Here is an 18043-nt window from a genome sequence, read left to right on the forward strand (position 1 = left end):
GCCAGGGGCTTTCCGGGCACAGACCCCGCGTCCTCGCAGAGCGGCAGCCGGCGGAACTACACTTCCCAGCGGGCTGCGCGCCCTTTTTCCGACAGGCACCGCTCAAAATCCGGAGACGTCTTGCGGGGCAGTGTGGGAGGAAGAAATCCGGGGCGGACAGGCCGAGGCGGACAGGCCGGGCCCGCCGGCGGTCTCACACCTTGAGATGGCTGGGAGGCAGGAAGAGCAGAGAGGGAGTGCGCCCTTGAGGGCGGAAGGCGCGGCCGACGCGGAGGTTAAGCTCATTCTGTACCACTGGACGCATTCCTTCAGCTCTCAAAAGGTACAGGCCTCGGTGGCAGAAGGCGGCGCGGATCGGGCTTCAGCACCGGGACAGCTCCCACTGGGTCCCGCCCCGATATGCCGGTCCACTCAGAAACCCGCCTCCAGCGTCCTGACCCCCGCCAGGCGCTCACTCCAGGCGGGAATTCGCACCTGTGGGTAGCGGAGAGAATCGGTCTGAGATGATTCTAAGTGGCTGTGACCCAGGCATTGCCTCTCGCGAAATGCGACAAAAAAAAAAAAAAAAAAAAAAAGCATCATTTTCAGTATTTGGCCTGGAGGCCTTGCCTGCTGGGCCTCGGAGAGAGGCAGAAGGAGGCGTCTTCGTGCACCTGCTTAATCTGCGATCACTTCTTTTACCCTCTTGCGTTCACTCTCTTCAACAAGAGCTCTTGTACTTGCATGTCAAGGGAGGACCCGTAATCAGGTTTAGGACACCAAGAAAGTGGTGGTGATGAGGAGGGTGTCTGTTTAATGAATACAGTCAGAATCATTTTCATTACTTATTTTGTTTTCTTCTCTAATTTATAAGACGGTAGAATATTCTGTGCTTACTTGTTAATTTCAGGAATAGGAATCTTTAAAACGACTGTTGAAAATGTTAATAACACAGGGAAGCCCAGAAAGGCTGCTTAGCGGTGTCCAGGGAAGTCATTTAATTGAAAGCTTACATGTGTTGTAGTAACCAGTGTGAACTCTTCCAGGTGCGCTTGGTAATTGCTGAAAAGGCATTGAAGTGCGAGGAACATGATGTAAGTCTGCCCTTGAGTGAGCACAATGAGCCTTGGTTTATGCGTTTGAACTCAACTGGAGAAGTGCCTGTCCTTATCCACGGGGAAAACATAATTTGTGAGGCCACTCAGATCATTGATTATCTTGAACAGACTTTCCTGGATGGTAATGTTAAGGCTACTTGTGATTTCTTGGATTTACTTTCAACACTATGTTACCTTTCTCCTTTTTTTCCTCTCCTCTCTCTCTTTCTCTTGTGTCATGATGGTGGTTTGGGATTAAAAACCTTTTCCATTTCCATAAGCACACAAATATCAAATAGGTCAATAACAAATTTGGTATAAGCTAGTGTAACACTACTTGAAAGAATTTCATGTGTACAAATGTTAATGTTGAAACAAAAAAATTCACTTGCAAAAAACTAGACGTGTGGTTTGTGTCGGTGATTTCTTAGTCTTAAATTCATAATATTCATTATAAATGTACACTATGACAATCTCATCTAATATACAAAATGGGTTCCACCTTAAAAACAAGAGGGAAAAAAGAGCAATAAATCTTAAAGCAGAATAGAATGTTAGTATACCCGAGTTCTTTGCCCCAGTCACTTCTGAATTGTTTGAATTTTGTATTTTTACTAAGGAATTGTAGGGCTTAAATTTGTATAGTGCATTTAAGTAAATCATTTATTGACAGCTTGTTATGTGTCAGACATTTTATAATTTCTGTACTATGTAGTCTTCAAAAGAATCTATCTGAGACAGGCATGGTAGACAAGTTATTCCCATTTTGTATGTGAGGAGAAAGCGACAGGGTTGCCCAAAGTAATATAGCTATTGTATGGCAGAGTCTTTGGTCTCTAAAGCCTTCCTACTACACTGTCTCCCATAGTCTTTGCCACTTACACATTGTCTTGCTTGTGTCTAGTAATAATCCTTCGAAGTGAACTGTAGCTTCAAGGATTTACCCGAGATTACACAGCTGATCACAACGGACGTTGCTGAGAGCAGAACATGGGGCTCAGAGCTTCCAGCTGAGTGCTCTTCTAAAAAGGCTGTGTATGAGATTCAGTTACTTTTCGTCTGCCAGCAGTTATGTTGATGTTAATAGGGTGGGATGAAACCAGAATCTAGCCCCAAACTATAGGAAGCCGACAAAGAAAATTACTAGGACAAAAAAAAGTCTCAGGTACTTAGAAGGAAAATGGTTATGAGGCCTAGATGAGGGGCAGTGGGGCGGGGGAAGCCCAGGGAATAAGGTTAGCAATGGGCTACCCCGATTCTTAATCTAAGTGCTAGTCCCTTAGGATTGTGATTGGAGTTTTTAATTAAGGTAGCTTTGGCCTAAACCAAAGCATTTAATGATGTGCTTCCCCTTCATCTTTATTTGCTATTTTTTGTAAATTTCTATGCTGGGGACCATACTGAAAATGACGGCTAGTTCATTTAAGACAATTTTTCTCAATCTTGAGCTTTTTGGAAATGGATAAGTCTGTTAATAATTTGTATTTCTTGGGCGATGTGATTATAATTGAACAAAACAAAATAATTGTGTTAATAATTCTATTTTAAATGATCAAAAACTTTAACAAGGTATTCTAAATGGAAAATCCTATTTAAATTTTTTGGTAGCATTGCTTCTACTGTCATCATTCCCCTCCTCCATCCCCTCCTTACACTGTTTTTTTTTCTCTAAGAAATTCAGTGATATAAACTATATTTACAACATAGTAATGTTACTGATTATTAGGTTTTCTTAAAATTTTCCTTAGTCTTTTTTCCTTTTAGTAGAGAATAATAACACAGAAATACATTCTGTGTCCTGCTAAGTTGTATTTTAATAACCAAAGGAAAGGCTAACTTCTTTTGATTAGTATTCATTGAATTAGAAGAGAAGGCACTGTAGGCTGTGACAGAATGGAAATATGGAAATCACAGACCTTAATTCTGGTTGAGCTATTATTATAAGTCAACAATCAAGAGTCCTAGCTTTTAGTCTGATGCTGCCACTAACTTGTTGAATATCTTTTAATCAATTAGGAAGGTTGAAAAATATTAAGGGACCTAAAACTTATGGTAGATAGGAAGACAGCAAGAAAACAATATAAATCAAGGCTAAGTTATATAAATCAAGGTCAAGAAGAAGTTTATCTCAGAGTAATGAAATTTTAAAACCAGTTTTATCACAGTTATAATTAAGGTAGACAAACATCATCCTATTGTCAAAGACGGGGAAAGGTAAATTCTACCAACCCTTGCTACTTAATGTATGTTCCACTCACCCGTAGCATTGGCATCACCTGGGAGCTTGTTAGAACTGCAGAATCAGACCTTTCTGCAGATCATCAAATTAGAATCTTTAACAAGAGCCTCATGTCATTTGTATATACGTTAAAGTTTGAGAATACTGCTATAAATTAGTGTTTAAGCTTTAAGCACTGGTGTAATTTACTGTCTTTAAATCTGGCAGAAATCTAGGCTAGATTGTGAAAAGTTATTTAAATATGTTTTACATTTTTGTGTATCTCAGTGAAAGGAATCAGTTTCAGTTTTACACTACTAGAGAATGTCACTAACACTTTAAAAAAACTGTCTATTATGTGTCAGGCATGGTTCTAGATATAGTGTATCTTGGTTGAAGTAGAACATTTGAGATTACTTTACATATACCCTTGTGGAATAAAGGAGCAGATATAGCTAGATGATTATAATGCACATTTGCAGATGAATAAACTACCATGTTAAAGAATATTAATTTATAGATTTCTTATACCAGATTACCTCTTCAACTATAGACTTTCATTTTACTTATAATTGTTTTTATCATACTTTATTTTAAATGTTTGAATTGTACAGCACTGTGAGTACCATGAGGTTGGGAACAGTGTATCTTATTAAAAACTATCCCCAATGCCTTATACAGTGAATGTTTCTTAATAGGTGCTTAATAAATATTTTGAATGATTAAAATGAATGAATTTTTGAGACAAGGGATCCATGGGGGATCTTGTAGGCTTCTGTTCTGACTTAAGCCTAATGAGTCAATTACTTGAATAAAGACAGAAGAAATATGATTATATTTGTGAATGACAGAAAAGGTAAATAGTCAAAATGATGACTAACTTATAAAATATTTCTTATGGAAATACAGCAACATGGAAAAATAAAGTTTAACAAAGGTAAATGTAAAATGGGTGTGAAGAAAATGGGTATGAGGCTTTTGTTTTAAAAAACCAGCTGCATTGAAAAAGGACGGGGAACCTGGCTGACAGATAGTAAGTTGCCAATGTTAAAACAAATGGCTAGTGTGATTTCAGGTTGTTTGAAAATTATAGATTTTTATTGAGAACAGGGTGAGTTGTAACCCTCTGCGTTCTGAGCTGTTTGGAATATTTGGCATTTTGTCCAATTATGGATATAACTTTGAGGAATGTTGACGAGATAGAATGATAATAAGTGGATGGATTTCATGAGGTGCACAGTCGCCCATGGTCATGATAGGAGACTGAAAGTGTAGCCGTGCCTCTGAAGAACAGAATTTAGTGAACTAGTACGTCCTTCTGTTATTTGCTGTCCTCTGTTACTGATCCACTGGGGATTATGCCAAAAATGATGACTTGCTGGTCTGGAGACATTTCTCAGCTTTTCTGTGTTTATATTTACATATTTATATCCTTGCGCTTTTGGGATAGTCCATTAAATAGTTGGTGGTTTGATAGCTGAGGTGATCCTTTTCAAGTCATAGCCTGAAATAGTGAATATCTATTGAATAATGGCTATGTTTGATTTTTTTTTTTTTTTTGGAAAGCAGTCATATGGAAGAATGGTATAGACATGAATGATGTTCCTGAGGGCAAAACTTGTGTCAAAGGAGGAATTTCGAAGTACTCAGTTACGGCTGCCAAACTAAGAGCTGGCCAAGAGCTATCTCTTCATTCTTTCAGTAACCATTTATTGGGTATTAATTGGGTGTAGGATCCTGGGATACTTCAGAGATATTTTAAAGATCCTAAATCATTAGAAGCTTGCTTATCTTCAAAGATAATTTCTTTCTCTAAATTTGGTGATAATTCCAAATCTATCCTTAACATATACACATGCTATTACTGTTCAGTTTTATAGAATATTTCATGTACATGATACCTCTTTAAGTCTGGGCATGTGGTGAAGAATAGTTATTTTACAGCAAGCAATTGATTAAGCTAGATGAGGTATGAGAGTAAGCAAACTAGGTAAACTGAGGAAGATTGGATGTGACAAGGTGAATGTACATACAAATATGGATTTTTCAATCTAGCTATTGTACTCATAACTTCTTTAAATAAAATTTAACTTGACTACTAATAAAAAATATGTGAAATAACGATAAAATACTAGAATATATGATATTTATTACTACCAAATAACTCTGGTAACCTGGAATCAAGGATGTCATAAGGTGAATAATGGATTTTTGTAATTTAATATAACAGTTCTCTGAACATCACATACATATCTTATGTCTAAGTATGTAATTTAAAGTATTCTAGGAAATAGAATTTGGTTTGGAAATAAACTATTCTAGTATGATGTTAAAATCACATAAATCTTAGGATATGTAAATTTATAGATACAGTGTTATCTATAAAATATAAATAAATGTTATATTTGAATTTCATCAAATATATTTAAAAAAGAACATTAATTCTGATATCACTGTTATATTAAAATAGATATTTAAGGAATTACCAATTAATATTTACATTTTATTCATCAATAAAAGGCTTTTGTGTATAGTTGAATATAGGCCTTTTAGCACATATACTGAAATTGTAGATTACCACAAAGTATGGAGAAAATACACCATATGACATGGAAAAGAAGATCAGTCTTTAATAATTGTGTCAGTAAAAGTTGCTTTAAAAGTAACTTTTTTTTACTGTTTGTGATTTGTCCAATTTTAGCAGACAGGTGGGGGGTATTAAAATTCAGAGGTCCTCTTTCTATATTGTGTGTATCAAACAATTGGAACAAACTGTCTGATAAAGGAGTTTTTGCTTCCTTCATTATGAATGTTTCTGTTAAGTCTTAACTATAATACCAGTTAAAAATAGTTAGACATTTAATGTATAATACATACAATTTATTAAAAACAATGCTATAAATTTGTCTCAAAATCCTGGAGGCATACACTGAACTGATATAATTTGACACCAGGTTATTATTTTTTTTCCTCATCTGTATTTAGATTTGCTCTTTCTACTTCCAGAGTTATGACAGCATTGAATTGTAATCAGTTAGTAACTGTGTCTTTTGCCTCAGGTCATAACTTAATTATTTAACATCATTATTATATATTTTTGATAGCTTAGTGTGTGATTAGTTGAAGGGTGCAATATTGTCGGGCTGCGTTATGCATATTATCTTATATACTGATGCAATCACTCTACAGTCTAAGCAAAATAAACAGCAAAAGGCTAGAGTGAGGAATGAAACCTAATCGGTTTCCATTGAGCTAGTAAGGGAGACTTGAAAGTTGTACAAATAGACTTAGGGGAGTCTTTCTTGAAAACAAGGCATAATAATGCCGCCTTTATCTGCCTTTACTAGGAAACATGGGTAACCAGAGTAGTGAATTTAGTAAAATAATGAAAGCTTATGCTTTTAAGCCCTTAATTTCTTTTTATTTTTTACTCTTGGGAAAACCAAATATAATTTTAAAAAATGGCTCAGAGCCATTGTTATTTTACTCAGCATTACAAGGACTTGAGAATGTACAGGCCCATTTATATCCATTACATGGCTACAGAATGCTTTTATTGTTTCTTTCTGATTTTTTTTTTTGGCTTCTTTTGGTTTCTTCTGCTGTTTATCAAATCTTTCTGCTTTATGTCTATCTGCCGGTTTATAATTTGCTGCCTAAATTTGTGTGTAATATAAAACTTGTCTCCTACTCAGTTTTTCTAGGAAGTCGGGTCTTGTGCCAGTTTATTTGTTCTTCCAGCTTAATCACCAAGCCTGATATCCATTATTGCAATCCCACTCCCCAGTGCTGGGACCTCCTCTCATTGCCTGCTTCTTAAAACTCTCTAATTCCCTATCCTGCCCCAGTATGTCTTACGTTGCTTTCCCACTCCTGATTGAGGTTGATTACTGAGAAAAAAATTCTTGCCTTTAGTATTTTGATAAAAGTGCTCTATGGAAGGACTGGAAAATAAAACAGGATGGGATTGAGAGGGAAGATCTCCTCTATAATTGAAAGGAAAGTCCCAGCTGTCTTTTGAAAAACTGTTATCAGAAGCAGCAGACACTGTTGTGCTCTGGTGTGAGGAGGAGGATGGCAGCGCAGTGCCCACGTGATACTGAACAAGGCATCCTTGATGTGCCTGAGGAGGCAGGGAGATGGAGAGATAAGTTGGGTTTAGTGTGTATCTTACGCTCTGACAGAGTGCTTCAGGAAGTAGTTAGATAGTAATGGCACACTGAGTAGAAGAAAATTATTTTCATGGATTTAAACATTTGTCCTCCTTGAAGAATTTGGGTTTGGCCAGATGAAACTCCCCCAGAAAGCAATTAGACATTGTTTTTCCTGCTCTCATTCACTTTCCTAGGAAGGGAATGATATGCTTTTCTGGAGAGAAGCCCCAGAGACTGGCACGAGAAAGCAGCCAGAGCCACTAGCCATTACTTTGACCATATGGGAAGCATTTGAAAATGTACCATTTATGGTTATTATCCTGAGGTTCTTGGGCCCTTAAAGCATTAATTCTTAAACTTTTTGGTCTCTAGAGCCTATTGTCTCTGAGGACACCAGAAAGCATTTGTTTATGTGGATCATAACTATCAATATTTACCATTTAGAAAGCGAAACTGAGAAAACTTAAAATATTAGCCTACTTAAGCACAATCCCACTAGCTGTCAGAGTGATGGAGTCGTCTTTCCTGTAGCCTCTGGGAACTTCTGCTATACACTTGAGAGAGACTAAGAGTGAAAAGTAATTAACATCTTAGTGTTTTGGTAAAAATAGCTTTGACTTTGTAGATCCCCCACAAGTGTTTTAGGAAAAGCCAGGGATCCTTAGACCACAGTGTGAGAACTGTTGCCCTTAGTGGTTTATGAATAGAATTCAGGAGATTTGATATCTTGGATGGGGAATAATTGTATCTCTATTTAAAAGAATCATTTCCTTTCATTAGCAATGTAGGCACAATCTATGGCAATATCAGAAGTACCTGTGGCTTTGATAACCAGTGGAAATCACAGATATGTTCATAGTTAAGTTATTGCAGATATCTTTTTTTTTTGAGACGGAGTTTTGCTCTTGTTACCCAGGCTGGAGTGCAATGGCACGATCTCGGCTCACTGCAACCTCCACCTCTTGGGTTCAGGCAATTCTCCTGCCTTGGCCTCCTGAGTAGCTGGGATTACAGGCATGCGCCACCATGCCCAGCTAATTTTTTATATTTTTAGTAGAGACAGGGTTTCACCATGTTGACCAGGATGGTCTCGATCTCTTGACCTCGTGATCCACCCGCCTTGGCCTCCTAAAGTGCTGGGATTACAGGCGTGAGCCACCGCGCCCGGCCTGCAGATATCTTAATACTTTGAAATTGTGGTAGTTATTAGATCTGACATTTTTTAGGGGCAGTTTGAGAGCCAGAGGTAGGAGAAGATTCTGAAGGGACATAGCCCTGACCTTTGGGTTGCATCCTTCACTTTTATTCTTTTTGGATAGTCTCTGAAATGAAAATCCTTTGAAAATATTATGATGATATAATCAAAGAGAGCATTACATTAGGAATCAGATGACTTTAGTTCTAGCTCTGCCTCTGATTAGCTGTGGGATCTTGGGAGAAGTTTTCAACCCTTGCATCTCAGTGTACTTTTTAACTACTGCAGTGCTTCTCCAGATCAAGTAATCTATAATAATTGGAAATTTTGGAATGTATTTATTATAATCTATTAAACATCTACTACATGTCAGACATTATATTAGGCACTGGGGATTTAACAGAGAGCAGTACATGGTCCTACCCTCAAGGACTCTACAGTCTGGATTTTAAATAGCAAATAAGGATATATATAGAACCCACTTGCCAGAGATAATTGTTAGAAATTCCTGGGGAAAGTGCACCTCATATTTTTGAGCAAGTGTCTTTCCTGTTCCATGTGGATTGTCACTTCATGCTCCCATGTGTCAGCAGGGTCACTCTTGATGTTGGTTGGCACCTAGAAAAGAGTAGCCCCTGATTATCTTCCCATAGTGAGTCCTCATTCAGTTAACCACACTTGAGTGCCTAAAGTGTGTGAACTGTGCTAGCCTCTGGATTGCAGGTTCCTTTCCCTGAAGACAGTCATGGAGCAAAAAGATGCAATGAATTACACTGTGATAAGGGCTGTAACAGAGTGTGTGTAATGTATTATGGATGTATAGAAGAAGGCACATGTGAGCCACTCAGATATTGGCAGTTGTAGGAGGTTAGGGAATGCTTCCTGGAATAAATGGCATAAATAACTGGGCCTTGAGGGCTGAATGCAGTTTGCAAGGTGAATAAATGAGAGAATACCAATGTGATTATAATTTGGGATCTTGTCTGGTGCATCAGGCCATTTCAAACTTTGAATGTCTGGGGAGACAACATTTTTTGAATATACAGATATGTTGAAAATGATTGGTTAGTGTTTTTGTTTTGCTTTTGAGTGTAACAACTAATTTATAACTTTTTCTTCAATATTTGTATGTGCATTTTAGAAAGAACACCCAGGTTAATGCCTGATAAAGGAAGCATGTATTATCCACGGGTACAACATTACCGAGAGCTGCTTGACTCCTTGCCAATGGATGCCTATACACATGGCTGCATTTTACATCCTGAGTTAACTGTGGACTCCATGATCCCAGCTTATGCAACTACAAGAATCCGTAGTATGTAAACATTTTAAAGACCTGGAATTCTGTCTGGCACTTTCTTTTAATTCATTTTGAGAACTAGCATGTCTCATGGTCACTAAAAGAAGATTGGGAATATGGTTGTTGAGTTTGCTTTATGGATGTGCATATTATGGATCAATCCATGAACCAGTCAGATTAATCTGTGCTTAACTTGCTCAGTTGGACATATATTGTCTAAAGGACCTGATTTATCAGCTTCTGGCTTTGAGGGCCAAGCTTGGGTAAAACTCAGAAGAGTGGGTTATGGAAAAGTAAGGAATATAACATGTTCTCATGAACAGATGGACTAGGAATCCGAAGATCTGGGATCTGCCTAGGATTATGGGCAGTTGAGTTCACGTTTCTAGTCCTTAATTGTTGTTTCATTATGTGAGGGAACTGGACTAGAGGGTGTCAAACTATTACTCTGGCTCTATGTTCAGTGATAGGAGATTTATTGGGATTGATTTGTGACATCCAGCTCTCTGCCTTCTTCCTGTCATGAGGATAGTCAGTGCATGATTGTGGAGCAGGAGGTGTGCTTTATAGCACAGGTGATTGGGGATAAGAAGGGAAAGGATGGTGGCAGGGGTCACACTTTGGGAATGCTGATCAGAAATACTCAAACTCAGATCTCCTAAATCCAGAAACCATTTTTCCCCCATTATATGATACCTTTACTATTCTTAGATTATTTTTTTCCTTTTTGATACGTCCCCTTTTCCTCTCCTCTTCTCTGCCCTCCTTCCTTTTCACCGCTTCCTTTTTCTCTCTCTCTTCCATTCTCTTCTCCACTGCCCTCTCTTCCTGTTTCTCTTTCCTCTTATTCCTCCTCCTCCTCTTCATAAATACCCTTTATATGATTTGAAACAGGAGTTAAGACTATAATTCTATCACGTATAGTTAATATTTTTAAAAAGTAAGGCTTTTTCCTCTCTTCACACAGGAGTTCATTATAGAAAGCTTGAAAGGTAGAGGAAGGCAGAGCAGCGAGCCTGCACTGAGCACTGTGAAGTGCTGGGCCTTGGCTCTAAGTGCTTCCCATGAAGCTTCTCATTTAGTCTTTACCCTGCTTGGCAGATATTCTTATAGTTCCATTTGAAACGTGAGGAAACTGAGGCATAGACAGGGTAAGCCCAAGGCAGAGAAGCAGGGCATGAGCCCCAGAGCTCATGCTCTTGTCATTGAGTTTCTCTTCTTCTCCTTGTTTCTGGTGTAGAAGGGAGAAAATAATTTTCTGTTTCCAAAATGTTTTTATTATCAGGCCAGATTGGAAACACAGAGTCCGAGCTGAAGAAACTTGCTGAAGAAAACCCAGATTTACAAGAAGCGTACATTGCAAAACAGAAACGACTTAAAGTAAGTCAGTCAGCTGTCCTCAGTTGACACACCCTGCATGCAGTAAATGTTCTACTGATTGTAAAGTACCACTATTTCTAGAATATCTCTTAAATATTGCAGTTCACCAGTGCACATGTTACCTTTGGCTTATGTTCTCCTTTTAGAAAGAATATTTTATTAGATTTGATATTGAAACTTGATGACAAGTGTGTAACAAGCAGATATTGAGCATGCTCGTTGCCAAAAAAAGTTATGAAATGCAAAGGAAGTTCATAACATATTCTAGAATCTGTCATTTCAGGTATTCCACCACTGTAAGGCCTCACTAGACCTGCATCCCTCCAGGTGTCACACTGACTTGCTTTGTCCCCCGAGGAGTGTGTGTTATGGTCAGCCTTTCTCCTTCTGTCGATTCCTTCCTCGGGCCCAGCAACACAGGCAAACTTCTCTCATATTAAAATTGTAGAAAAGAGCAGCACTCCCAACCCTCCCCAGCTTCCCATCTTCCTTTATCTTTTCTTAGCTAAACGAGCTCCCCAGAAGAAATACCTGCACTCACAGGTACTTGACTGACTCTCCACCAGCCCTTTAACTCCTTGCACTCAGACTTTTCCTCGTCTCTGACCCTTCAGCTACTCTTTCAATTACAGCTGCTGGAACTCTTCTTCTGAGTTGTGCTTGGCAGATGCCTCTTCATGTCCCTTCCATTCTTTGCCTTCTCTGGTCATCTGGCCTCATAGGAGCTGCCAGTGAGTGGTGGCATTTTCACAGTTGGAATATTTCCCTTCGACTTTGCTTTCTTTTTCTTTTTGTTTTTTTTTGCTGAGTTTTTCTATTTCTTCTCATTGTCTAAAATAAACAGGCTCAACTCTGTAAGAATTTGCATCTGCTTTGGTTTACCTAGTTTTTTTTTTACAGGTGTAAATAATCTTTTTTTTTGTGGTTGATTAGTCAAAGCTGCTCGACCATGACAATGTCAAGTATTTGAAGAAAATTCTTGATGAGTTGGAGAAAGTCTTGGATCAGGTTGAAACTGAATTGCAAAGAAGAAATGAAGAAACCCCAGGTAGGTTCCCATATATGTTCTTTTTCTCTTTTCAACATCAGTATTACTCATGGGAACATTCTTAAGTCTCACCAAAAACATTCTGTAATCTGCTTTTCATTGTTGTTATTTATGGGCAGTTTTAATTATGATAGCAACAATGATATTGCACCCAGAAAAACCCAGTTGTCTAATTGTAACTCAATCTGTATCTATGTGAAGGATTTTTCTGCACAATTTAAACTATACTTGGGAAAGTTTTACCTGTTTTACAAATTTATAATTATAGTAGTTTGGTTGAATAACTTGAATAATTGCTTGAACGTTCCCTCTAGTTTTTTCGTTAGGCAAGGAGACAGCCTCCAGTCCAAAGTGTTCTAAGGGGGCCAGCACTGAGCATCTGTAGACTGGCTGGTGAGCATGCATGTGCCAGTGAACTGACTTCAGGGTTAAGCCATAGGTGGATACACATGGGCCATTTGTGCTACTCTGACGAGAGTTAAAGACCATGTTACCTGTCACAAATGCTCTTGTACTTTAAATGACTAAGAACATAGCCACCGAGTGTTGTTTCAGACTCAGCTTTATGGATTTTTCTAAAGCAGAACTGTTTTTTTTAAACCAGAAGGAAGTATCTTTTAACTGGCTTAGAGGCTTCCAACCCCTGAGTATCCTTTACAAAGTGATAGGTTCAAGTGGCTGCAGTTTTACATAGGGACCTGGATGGCTGACAGACGCCAAGCAAGTCTCCTTTAGCTTCAGGTACATTTACTTGGACTTTTTTTTTTTAAGCATGAAATTACTCTCTGAGTGTGGTGGTCAAGAAAATAAATATATCATGGCCTTCATCTTTTGCTATACTCATGCTCACCCTTAAGGCTGAGACCACTGATGCCAGCTGGAGTCTGTCTGTAGAGTGCTTGCTTCTAATTCTCTATGTCCCTTTCTCTAATTAGAAGAGGGCCACCAACCTTGGCTCTGCGGTGAATCCTTCACCCTGGCAGACGTCTCACTCGCTGTCACTTTGCATCGACTGAAGTTCCTGGGGTTTGCGAGGAGAAACTGGGGAAACGGAAAGCGACCGAACTTGGAAACCTATTACGAGCGTGTCTTGAAGAGAAAAACATTTAACAAGGTTTTAGGACATGTCAACAATATATTAATCTCTGCAGTGCTGCCAACAGCATTCCGGGTGGCCAAGAAAAGGGCCCCAAAAGTTCTTGGCACGACCCTTGTGGTTGGTTTGCTTGCAGGAGTGGGATATTTTGCTTTTATGCTTTTCAGAAAGAGGCTTGGCAGCATGATATTAGCATTTAGACCCAGACCAAACTATTTCTAAGTTTGTTGGGATCTTGTGGTGGCAGCTCATCCAAGCATTTAGCTAGACCTTGTGATTGCCCATAGCTCTCTGAGTCTGTCTTATTGAGTAGTTAGCAGTATTTTTTCCTAAAATTCAGAAGTCATCTTTGTTATACAACACAGGAGTTTAGATAGCAATAGGACACAAAATTGCTTCATTCTACAACTGCCAGCTCCAGGCAAAAATAGCAAGGCAAAGAGATAAGAGTAGGAAAAATGAGAGAATGAAGTCTGTGTAGGGTAGAGCAATAGAAAATAATCTTCGGGAGCCTCCAGCATTCATGGCTGCCTGTCCCATTGTTAAACATATTTAGCTACCTGTGGCCACTGCCCACACATACACTTCTGTAATTGAGAATGCTTAGGAGAGAACTAGGGAATCACTGGGGATAGTGGGCTGGAAAGAACCCCAGGCTTTATATGTATAGCACCTCATTTGACCTCAGTGTTAATTTTAAATGCTTATGAAACACACGCATTGCTTTAGTAAGACTAAGTGCTTATATACTTGGGAATGTGATACTCATCGGAGCACATCTGCCTAGCATTTACTTAAAAGTCGTAAGTGATATTAAGATGATTTCCTACCATTTCGGATGGTTCCCAATTTGAATTACCAAATGGTAATGGTTCCTTACTGTTTTAGATGGTGCCTGTGAGATATCATTTCTCTGGATGATCATGTCCAGTCAGTGGGGTTAGGAAGAGTGGCCTCTATAGCCCTCTTTATGCACATTAAGTGGCATTTAGATGAATGTCCCAGCTAATCACTAGCATGTCACATGGCTGGGGAGTGGGTATTTTGATGATCTGGGAGTACCAAATATGATCATTCTTCATTTGGGGAGGCTGGTGTGTTAAGACAAAAATTGTTGTCCAGATCTTTCATCTGTTTATGATCACCAACGAGGACTTGTTAGAAAGATCTAGTCTTAGCACTTGGCAGTTAATCTAGGGAAGATGAATTAAATGGACAGATAGTGATGCATACTTGAATTCACTCATGTATGTTTAAGGGATTTGGGTGGGGGGATACCTCAGTTCATCTGGAAGGGACAGTTCGTGTGTCCCATGAATAACCATGGAACTGCAGCAAATAGTTTGTGCTCAGAAAAAGTCTTTCATGGTGACAGGAAGGCAGTTTCCCTGGAGCTGGCCATGAAGGCCTTAGGAGCCATTTCCAGTGTCTGGTGGGTAGCATGCATAGAGATGATGTGTTCAGGTCCCAGCGAACAACAAAAAACTTGCTTGGACTGTCTTAGATGGACTGCACAAAATAGCCAAAGAATGTACTAACTTTATTGTTAATAGGAAAGTCATACCTGGGAAACAACGATTCTTTGCTGGTAAAATGATTCTCTTTTTTTCTTTTTCTTTTTTTTGAGATGGAGTTTTGCTCTTGTTACCCAGACTGGAGTGCAATGGCACAATCTCGGCTCACTGCAACCTCTGCCTCCTGGGTTCAAGCAATTCTCCTGCCTCAGCCTCCCGAGTAGCTGGGATTACAGGCACGCGCCACCATGCCCAGCTAATTTTTTGTATTTTTAGTAGAGACGGGGTTTCATAATGTTGACCCGGATGGTCTCGATCTCTTGACCTCGTGATCCACACACCTTGGAAATGATTCTCTAATTCTATTTTGATGCTGTAATACCATTTCATGAACCAGTTGTATTAGAAAATCTTGATGAACTATATGTTCCCAGTTTACAAAAATTAATAAAACCCCCAGAGCAAACTCACTCTAATAATTGAGTAGCAGCTTTTATAATGATTTAAATTTGCACAATTAGCATGTCATCATATGGAGTGTCTGAACTTGTTAATGGGACATACCAATCCATGTATTCGTGAGAGCCATAGAATTTATTATTCATTAGTTTATAGTGTTTGAGTTCTTTATTTCACTCTGTTAGAAACAAGAGCTGAGACGTGAAGAAATAAAAATTGGATTTTTGTAAAAACCTTTGAAGGATATTTACCAGTGAAATGGTTGTTGGTTAAGAATAAACATTAGAAGTTCAGGGTTAACTTTTCCTTCAATTTATATTATTCCTGAATCATAGGGAATCTTTCTAGAATGGGTTTATAATTTCCTTATACAGTTTCTTTGGAAATACGTTAAAAGATAGTGGCAATTTCGTGTGTTTCATGGATACTCTTGAGTTTTTGTGTTTAAGGTGTTTGTTTGGAGAAACAGTGACCACTAGATGTCGCTGTTCATCCAGGTGACTGAGATGGGGTGTTTTTGTTCAGCAACCCTTCCAAAATGTTTCAAGCAGATAGTAATGACCTCAGTTTCTGAAATAAGGGCATCTTCATCAGATTATTTATCTGTTTTTAAAAAAAACTTGAGGCAAATGTGACTGATTTATAATGCTTTGAAGGGGATTACAGTACCACACAATGTCAAGCTAGAGTTAAACATACACTATTAGCTAAATAGGCACTTTTATGTATTTTATTTTTCATGATCATTGGTGACTGGTCAGCGTATTCCTCAATTTCCAAAATTTGTATAAATATCACAATTAGAAAAATGCCTGAGGTACTAAAGTTAGGTTGGCTATTTGTGTCTTAACACACATAAATACTATTGTTATTGCAACAAATGCCTTTTGAATCCATTTTCCATAATTGCAGATAGTTGTAAATTGCTTGCTTAATTTTTAGTAATTATTGCTGCTGACACCAGAGTTGTAGATTTTTGGTGTTGTTGAATGCAATAGAGAGATCTGTAAGATCAATAAAAGTAATTGGAAAATAAATATGAATCCTAAAATACTTATTTTGTAATCTTTTTTGGAAAACAGATGTACTTTTTAAAATTTAAAATCAAAGCATCATGTGGTAATTAAAAGGGTAAAATAAGCAGAGGTTAGATATTCAAGGTATTTAGCTACAGGATGCCATATTTTCTTTATAACAAAATTGCTGATTCATGCTTTATTTAAATATGCACACTTAAAATGAATGGCAGCCTAAAAAATAACATTGATCCTGCTCATTAAAATAGCTCTTTTGCAGCTAGCTACCAACCAGAAGAGAGCAAGAAAATGATGAACACTGAGTATTTATCTTTGCAAAATAGTTTTCTTACATGTTTACTGAGTTTCAAATATTACTCATATTTATGTATATTTTTGACATAGCTAATTCTCTCTTATTGAATATGGATTATGAATATTTAAATTACCTTTCACATTTCTAGCTTGGTAAGCCTAGCCATTCAATCAAGTAGAAATTGTGTACTTTCATTTTGCGCTGAACAAAGCAAATTAAATGCGAGTCTAATTGGCATTGTTTTCCTTGAGTTTACAGACAAGAACAAAGGGCAACAATACTGAATACTCGTGGAAAGTCACCAGAATATGTAACTTTGTACTCTGCTCAGAAAAGAAAAACAGTATGGTAAATACATGAAGGTCAAATTAGTGCAATAAATAGATCAGTATTCAGACATAACTATCATACTGTTTATGCCAACCATTGGTCCATTTACTTGATCTCTGCTTACCCATATTAGAATGTCTTGATTTTGTAATACTCTAGAACAGTTGTTTCACTAGGTAGGGTAGTAGATTCCAAACCAAGTGAGGAAGTATAGTTTCTAGTGTGAGGATAGTAGTTTTAATTATGTAATACATTATGAAAATGAAGAGAAGGAGTGAAAGAACTCAGTTTGTGGATTGGAAAGACAGTGCACGGATGACAGCAATATCCTTTATTGATTGCACCTAAGTTGGGGCCTGACTGTGTTAGGAGGGAGGAAAGATTGGCATTGATGAGAAGTCAGTGGGGTAGAGCAGCTCTGCAATGCTTGAAACAAAACGTGCGTGCAATGGGCCTTGATATATTCTTTGATTCAAGTAGGGTGGTCTATCTATCTCATTCACATTACCTTATCATAAAACTCCTTTGGGAAAGTTTTAAGTTTTTGTCTTCAGACTTTTTATTGCTTATGCATTGATTCCTTAATTACAATGTGCTGTCATTAAAATCCCTTAGTAGGAGAGTCAATAGTATGGGTAAAAATATAAAGATCTTAGTGAAACATAATGCAAAGGGTCAGGTTTCCATGCCAAAAACAATATTAAAATCCATATATGTAAGTTAATTTTTAACAAAGTAAAATTTCAGGTATATGGCCAGCATGTATAAGTACAGTTTTTTGTATCTTCAGATTAAACTATCTTTTGAATTTAAGAATCTGATACTCAACAAAACTACTTGTAAACATTGCCAAATATGTGTCATAAAAATATGAGGACATGTTTTCAGAGAGCCTGCATTTACTAAGTTCAGTGCCGGAAAGAAAATGAAGGTTTGCATTA

The 18043-nt window shown here is 37.9% G+C and overlaps 1 protein-coding gene across 3 annotated transcripts; it reads left to right on the plus strand.

The window, feature by feature from the left end:
• Nucleotides 1–131: 131 nt before the first annotated feature.
• On the plus strand, nt 132–17174 carry GDAP1 (ganglioside induced differentiation associated protein 1). 3 transcript variants are annotated; one of them, XM_012450915.3, is made up of 6 exons: nt 132–322; nt 1026–1218; nt 9785–9958; nt 11229–11323; nt 12257–12371; nt 13307–17174. In XM_012450915.3, the coding sequence occupies exons 1-6, from the start codon at nt 206–208 to the stop codon at nt 13687–13689; spliced, it is 1077 nt and encodes a 358-aa protein (XP_012306338.1). In that variant the 5' UTR covers nt 132–205; the 3' UTR covers nt 13690–17174. The 3 variants fall into 3 exon arrangements, with proteins under 3 accessions (XP_012306338.1, XP_064240357.1, XP_064240356.1); XM_064384287.1 differs by lacking the exon at nt 1026–1218 and having other exon boundaries at nt 232–322; XM_064384286.1 differs by lacking the exon at nt 132–322 and having other exon boundaries at nt 1026–1073.
• Nucleotides 17175–18043: the final 869 nt, after the last annotated feature.

This window comes from Aotus nancymaae, unplaced genomic scaffold, assembly GCF_030222135.1.
Source record: "Aotus nancymaae isolate 86718 unplaced genomic scaffold, 86718_ANA_hifiasm-v0.15.2.pri h1tg000036l, whole genome shotgun sequence".
In the NCBI taxonomy this organism is placed as follows: Eukaryota; Metazoa; Chordata; class Mammalia; order Primates; family Aotidae; genus Aotus; species Aotus nancymaae.

Coding starts and splice junctions, on each gene's coding strand:
- GDAP1 (XM_012450915.3), top strand. CDS start 206: ATGGCTGGGAGGCAGGAAGAGCAGAGAGGGAGTGCGCCCTTGAGGGCG. Junction 1,219..9,784: donor TGAACAGACTTTCCTGGATG/GTAATGTTAAGG, acceptor TGTGCATTTTAG/AAAGAACACCCAGGTTAATG. Junction 9,959..11,228: donor TGCAACTACAAGAATCCGTA/GTATGTAAACAT, acceptor TTTTATTATCAG/GCCAGATTGGAAACACAGAG.